This window comes from Petaurus breviceps, unplaced genomic scaffold (genome assembly GCF_028583685.1).
Source record: "Petaurus breviceps papuanus isolate PSGF00001 unplaced genomic scaffold, PetGlider_PUasm1.0 91041, whole genome shotgun sequence".
Taxonomy (NCBI): domain Eukaryota; kingdom Metazoa; phylum Chordata; class Mammalia; order Diprotodontia; family Petauridae; genus Petaurus; species Petaurus breviceps.
Genome location: NW_027187400.1, coordinates 6,125,751 through 6,132,823, shown reverse-complemented (window position 1 = coordinate 6,132,823; position 7,073 = coordinate 6,125,751). Strand labels below are relative to the sequence as shown.

The 7,073-nt window shown below is 44.5% G+C and overlaps 1 protein-coding gene across 1 annotated transcript in view; it reads left to right on the top strand.

The window, feature by feature from the left end:
* The window catches only part of LIN28A (lin-28 homolog A), a 26,314-nt gene extending 19,672 nt beyond the window's left edge, over positions 1 to 6,642 (top strand). The window contains exons 3-4 of the mRNA XM_069078932.1: positions 3,625 to 3,809; positions 6,429 to 6,642. Coding sequence (XP_068935033.1) covers positions 3,625 to 3,809; positions 6,429 to 6,642 — 399 coding nt within the window. The remainder of the gene's footprint in view (positions 1 to 3,624; positions 3,810 to 6,428) is intronic.
* Positions 6,643 to 7,073: the final 431 nt, after the last annotated feature.

Below are 7,073 nucleotides of genomic sequence, written 5' to 3'. Positions count from 1 at the left end.
ATGGATGTATGGATGGGTGGGTGGGTGGATGTATGTATGTATGGATGGATGGGTGGGTGGATGTATGTATGTATGTATGTATGGATGTATAGATGGGTGAGTGGATACATACATCCACCCACCCATACATCCACTCACCCATCTATACATCCATACATACATACATACATACATCCACCCACCCATCCATCCATACATACATACATCCACCCATCCATCCATCCATACATACATCCACCCCACCCATCCATACATACATACATACATCCACCCACCCACCCATCCATACATCCACCCACCCATCCATACATACATCCACACATCCATACATCCAGTGTGTGTATATTCACATACACATGCACACATACATAGTTTGTTGTTCACTCATTTCAGTTGTGTCTGACTCTTCATGACCCCATATGTGTTTGTGTATGTATGTATATATAAAGGTATCTACATACATATACAAGTATACAGTGAATTTCAGAGCCTTCTCCAATCTCCTAAACCCTGAAGGACTCACGTAGACTGGGGGTCTCAGCCTCCCTTACCCCTCTCAACAGTATTCTTCTAGGGCCTGACTCTCCAGTCGAGGGAACAAAAAAGAAGAAAAACAGACAGTAAGAAAAGGAGTTCGCATTTTCTTGAGCAGTTTACAATGCAATATAGTTCTTTTCTCATCAGTTTTCTAAGATGGAATAGCCAGTCCCATTTTACAGATGAAGTTAAGACTGAGACACTCAGAGGCGTTTTCCCAGGATCAGCTGGTTGGTTAGGAGAGCTTGGACTAAAATCCAGATCAATAAAACAGTTGATTAAAAAACAAAACAAAACAACACTGAGCCATCTCTATGAACACTGAGAAAGGAGAGAACACTCATGGAGGAAGATTAGAAAAGGCTCCTTGGAACAGGTAGATGGTGCAGAGGATAGAGCACTAGCTCTGGAATCAGGAGGACTGGAGTTCAAATCTGGTCTCAGACGCTTCCTTGCTGTGTGACCTTGGGCAAGTCACTTAACACCAATTGCTTCCTCCTCCATCCAAAAAAAGAAAAGAAAAGTCTCCTTGAAAGAGGTCAAATCTGAGCTGGGCCTCCAAGGAAGAGGATTTAAACCAGCCAAACTGAAGAGTGGGAGAGAGTAGGGGAAAGACCAGGCTGGTCTGAATGCATGCAGCTAGGAAAAGGTGAATTCTGGGTAATGTACAGTAATGTTGAAGTGGTAAATTGGAGTCAGATTATAAGGGCCTTGAATTCCAGATTAAGGGTTTTATCCTATAGGCAATTGGGAACCACAGAAGATGACTGACGACTAAGTCCTGGGTTCTTTCTATTAGGGCAGACTAACCTCTAAACCTCCTCACAAGGTCTCTAAGGGGTACTTTATGGGGTCAGAGTAGCCAGGATGTATCTTGTGAACATCTGTGACTTTGGGAGGGTGGCACGGGGCATGTGACATGTGAGTTGCTCTGTGTGTCCCCTGTGTGTATAAAGTAGGTATTTTGTGACAAGTAGGAGGTCAGCAATGAGAAGGCTGTGTTTCTGCCCCTAACTTCCTCTCTGCAGAAAGAATATCTCCAGATGATTTCATAACTGTAACCACAAGTTGTAGTTTGGGGCTGGGAGCTGATAGGAAGATAGAATTTGAGATAGAAGGTTCCTTGGAGGTCACCTCCTTTAACTCTCATTTAACAGATGAGGAAACCCTGACCCAGGTAGAGGAAGTGATTTGCCAAGGTCACATAGGTAATAAGTGGCCAAGGTGGAATTCAAACTTCAGGTTTTCTGGAGGAAGGAGAGAACATTCACAGAGCTTCTAAATCCAGCTCCATTCCAGAGGGACTTATTTTATTCTACATAGCCTGTCCATCTGGGCCTGGTTTAATTCTTCATAGACTGTCCATCTGGCCCCCTAGGTGCTCCCAAGATAACTGGCATTTATAAGTTTTAAAGGTTGTTTTTTTTTTAAGTTCAAAAATTATTTTATTTGCATTAGTGGGGGCTCACAGCAACCCTATGAGATAGGTATTCTTATGCCCATTTTACAGGTGAAGAAACAGAGGCTGAGAGGTCACATAACCAATAAGTATCAGAGGTGTATTTGAACTCTGTTTTTCCTGATTAAAGCTCTAGCACCTTTTCTCTTATATTAAACATAAGATTTCCTATGATTTCCCTGCTTGTGATCCTAAACAAATTTCTGCAGAGAAACTACTGATCTGCATCAATAAAAGAAACTTAACTCATCTGAATTTCCTTAAACCAATGAAATCTCAGGGCCAATGCCAACCCCATCACCCTACTGTGCTCCTGTGCATGTGCACACACACACATATATGGTTTCATAGAGGCAGCATAACAGAGTTGCTATCAAATTGTCCTTGGAGACAGGAGACTTGGGTTCAAGTACTGCCTTTAACACACAGTGACTGTATGACCCTGGGTAAGTCATTTAACTCCTGTGCCAAAGCCAATTCTCTTGAGTTGCCAACCACTTGATGATTTGCACTGGTAGATGTAATTCCTGACCTGGAATTCCCTATACTAATGAAGTCTCAAATCTGGCTAAAAAAACAAAAATATACACACATAATAACTAACATTTATATGGTTCTTGCTGTGTGTCAAATGCTGTGATAAGCATTTACCATTATTAAATCATTTGATCCTCACAATAACCCTGGGAGCTAGGTGTTATTATTATCCCCATTATGCTGATGAGGAAACTGAGGCAAGCAGAGGTTCTCACAGCTGAGAGTGTCTGAGGCTGGATTTGAACTCAGGGTCTTCCTGACCTCAGACCCAGTTCTCTGTCCACTGGGAACAACTTTGATCACCCTGCTTTCACACTTGTCATCTGTGGGATGTGGAGACCCTCTCTGTCCCTTGGTGCAGAGGTTGATCTTTCTGGAGGCCTTCCTCTAGGCCTTTTTAATCTATTGGGTTTCTAGGGAAGCACCCAAATTCTTGACTTGTCATCTCTCACTGAGCCCCATACTGGGAGTCAGGAAGAATGGGGTTCAATTCCTACCTTTGACACATGACACGAGGGTGACTGGCCCACTTCCTTTTCTCATCATCCCACTTTTTAATGAGATCTTTTCAGCTAGTTATCTTGAGTAATGCTTTCCACCCCCAATGCCAGATACCTCTACATTGACTTTTGGATTGCATATAATTGTGATTCTCTGGCTACTGTGGTCTACTGTGATTCAGAATCATATATAATAGCATCATCTGGAGAATGCTGGTGCTAAAAAAGATCATGTCAAGGAGTGGGGAAGTTACATTTTTCAAATGTAATTCATCTATATGAGTCTATCCATAATGTATTGATCCTTGCATTGTTAATATCTGCAGCTCCATCCCAGAAGAGCTGGTCTATTCCCCAGGTACACCCAGAAGCTTCTACAACCTCCACTCACCCTCCAATTCAATTAGGAATGAATTAGGGTGAATTCTTACAGTCCCACCCTTCTCTTCTTATCTTTTTGCCTGGATGAATTCCTTTAACAAACAGTTATATATCAGTGTCTCTGCTATGCAAGGCACTGTCCTAGGTGCTGGAAATACAAAGGTCACAGTGCAAATGATCTAAAGACATCAATGTCTTCCCACCCTTCAGAGTAAGCTACATATGGAAGGTTTCCGGAGCCTGAAGGAAGGGGAGGCTGTGGAGTTCACCTTTAAGAAGTCAGCAAAGGGCCTCGAATCAATTCGGGTGACGGGACCTGGAGGGGTGTTCTGCCTTGGGAGTGAGAGACGGCCCAAAGGGAAAACGCTCCAGAAACGAAGAAGCAAAGGAGACAGGTATGGTGATGGGGAGGGCAGACAGGGCTGAGCAAGGCTGGGGTGAGCACATTTCTTTTTTTTTTTCCTTTATTTTTTTTTTTTAAACAATCGGGGTTAAGTAACTTGCTCAAGGTTACACGGCCAGTTATTATTTCTGGGTGTGGTGCTGAGTATCTGAGCCCGGATTTGATCCAGGTCATCCTGACACTGGAGCCGGTGCTCTTACTCGCTGAGCCACCTGGCTGCCCCATGGGGTGAGCACATTTTGATCTGGTACGGAAGTATGGCAAAGGTCCTTTTGGTCCCTACAAGCCCTTCCTCCCTGGGTCCTCCCGATGGTTGCTTCTCACTTTTCCGAGGGCTTGGAGAGACCCTCTTTCCTGAGCTAGAAATTTGACACTCACTGACCCCTCCCATGGGAGGTGGATGGCAGAAGGAACCTATGAATACACTCCCCTGATCCCCTCCTAAACCATGATGAGTAGCTCTTTTGCCATGAGGGGTTTGGGGTTCAGAATGCTTATAGAGAAGCTTTCTCTAGAATAGGGAGTCTCCATGTCATCAACCTCACCATCCTGTGGCTTAGGATGTCCACATTCCTATTGAGGAGAGGTAGAAAGAAGGAAAGGAAGGTACTGTGGAGGAGGGAAGGGGAAGGGGGAATGGTGATGGGAATAAGAGGGGGAGGGTCACTTACCTTAGGAAGGGCAGTCAAAAGAATTGACTTAGGGTTAGAAGATCTAGGTTGAAGTCAACTTTGCAACTGACCAGCTATGTGACCCTTACCTCTTTCAGGCTTAGTTTCCTTATATGTTCAATGGTCTTCTGAGGTCCATATCAGGTCTGGCAATATGATCCTAGTTAGGATCTTTACTGGGTAGATTTGGGAGATGGTTTGGTTTGTATTACCTACCCCACCCCCCTCACCTCTACCCAGGGAAAGCCTGAATGCATGGAAGCACTAATTTCATGACCTTGGGCGAGTGGTTTCCCTACTCTGGACCTTGGTTTCTTCATCTGTTAAGAGAGGGTATTGGGAGAGATGATCTTTTAAGACCTAGAGATGCTAAGTAGTGACATGGTTTTTCCTAGGCTAATGAGGGACCTGTGAGAATCCCATTGGGGAACCCTCTTCTCCCAAACTGGAGCTGATAATCATAACCCAAGCTAGGAAATGGCATATTGTCTTCTTGATGTGGATAGTCAGAGAGTCAAAAGTAGTTCACTCAATGCCATAATCAACTCTTCATGGAATTGTTTACAGACCATCTATGTACAAGCTTTCTTACCCTGGAGGCCAAAAGAGTTTTTAAACACAATATTTTTAATAACTGTTTATCATATTTTGTCTCCTTTGTAATTCTGTGTATTTTTATTTACAAGAACTTTATTCTGAGAAGGAATGTATAGGATTCACCAGACGGGGGAGGGGGGCAGGAGCAGGGGTGAGGTTCATGACACTAAAAAGCTGAAGAACCCCTGATTTTGTTCAACTTCATTTTGCAAAGAAAGAAACTGAGCCCCAGAGAAGAATGGTTATTTGCCCCGTGTTAAAACAGGTAGCAAGTAGCAGAGGTGGGCATCGAACTCATGTCTTCTCACTCCAAATGGAATATATTTTCTGTCTTTTGATTGAGATGAAGTAAAGCTTCATGAACATAGCATTGGAGGGAGGAAAGCTTTAAAGGATGGGGATGATTTCAGCAGGTGGTGATGGGTGCAGACAAGAATCCAAGTATGTAACAATAACCTTGGGGTTGGGTGGAAATTCATAGAGCTGGGGATATGTGTTGGAAAAGTCCTGTTGGACTGAAGCACAGGGTACGTAAGAGGAAAATAAAGTTGGAAACAAAGCTTGGGGACAGCTTATACAGAAGGTCTTGAATACCAGGAGTTTAGGTATGATTAGATAGGCAATAGAAAAGTGCTAGACATCTTTGAAGGGAGAGTGTTGATCTACTCTAAAATTATTTTAATCAATAATAATGATGCTCAGTTAAAGAGAGCTTTGTCCTGCATCAGACACTCACTAGCTGTGGATGGGCAAATCACTTAACCTCTGTTTGCCTCAGTTTCCCCATCCATAACAAGGAGATGATAACAGGACTTCCTTTCCAGAGTTATTGTGAGGATCAAATAAGATAATATTTGTAAAGTACTTTGCTAACCTTGAAGCATTTTACAAATGCTAGCTATTATAATAATTAAAGCAACTGACATTTACCTAGTCCTTTAAAGTTTGTGAAGAGTTTTACATGTTATCCCTCTGATCCTTGCCACAATCCTGGGGGCTCAGTATTTTTGTTATCCCTATGTTACAAATGAGGAAACTGAGGCTGAAACTGAGGTAGCGTGTGCTAGATAAATTGAAGGTTATTTAACTCCGTGGTTCTGCTTCTCTAGCACATTTGACTCAAGGTTAAAGAGCAAGACAATGAATATTTTTTTGGAAAGAAAAAAAGCCCAAATGCTCCAAGGCTCTTGGAGATCAGTATCTTTTGTGAACCTTGGTACAAGGGCCATTTTGCTAGGAAGTAGCTGCTCTGTGGGGTCCTTTTGCTTGAGGGCCCATGTTATGTTAGAGAGTGCAAATCTATGACTGTCCAGGTGTGCCAACTCTCCCTTCCCACCCCACAGGTGCTACAACTGTGGAGGGCTGGATCATCATGCCAAGGAGTGCAAGCTGCCACCCCAGCCCAAGAAATGCCATTTCTGCCAGAGTATCAGTCACATGGTAGCCTCATGCCCCCTGAAGGCTCAGCAGTCTCCCAGTTCACAGGGGAAACCAGCTTACTTCCGGGAAGAAGAAGAAATCCACGGTCCAGCCCTACTCCCTGAAGCCCAAGATTGAAGTGGGGTCTGGGCCATCCAGTGGGATGGGAAAGCTTTAAGGAGCAGGCGTCAGTCAACAGGGAGTGGGGAATGTCAGGGTGGGATGGGATGGGACGGGGTCGGGGGGGAGCTAGCTGGCACTACTGAGTATTTTTGGGTCCAGAGTCCTCAGCACTGTTCCCTTCCCCTCGAGTAGAGGGTGGAGGGGGATATCCAGAGGCCCCTCCATCCATGGCCTGCCTCCATCCCAGAACCACCAGCCACATAAGCTATGGCTTGTCCTGAGAGAGACCTCAGGGTAGGCAAGGGCAGGGGGGCGGAGGAGAGAGGGAGGATTCCTTAAGCCAGAGTGGCAGGAGGCATAGCCTTGGATGGATGGACTAAAGCCCAGGGGCCCCCACCCCCACATCTTTTTTGCTGTCTGGGGACAAGAGTCCCTGGGTGGGGGTG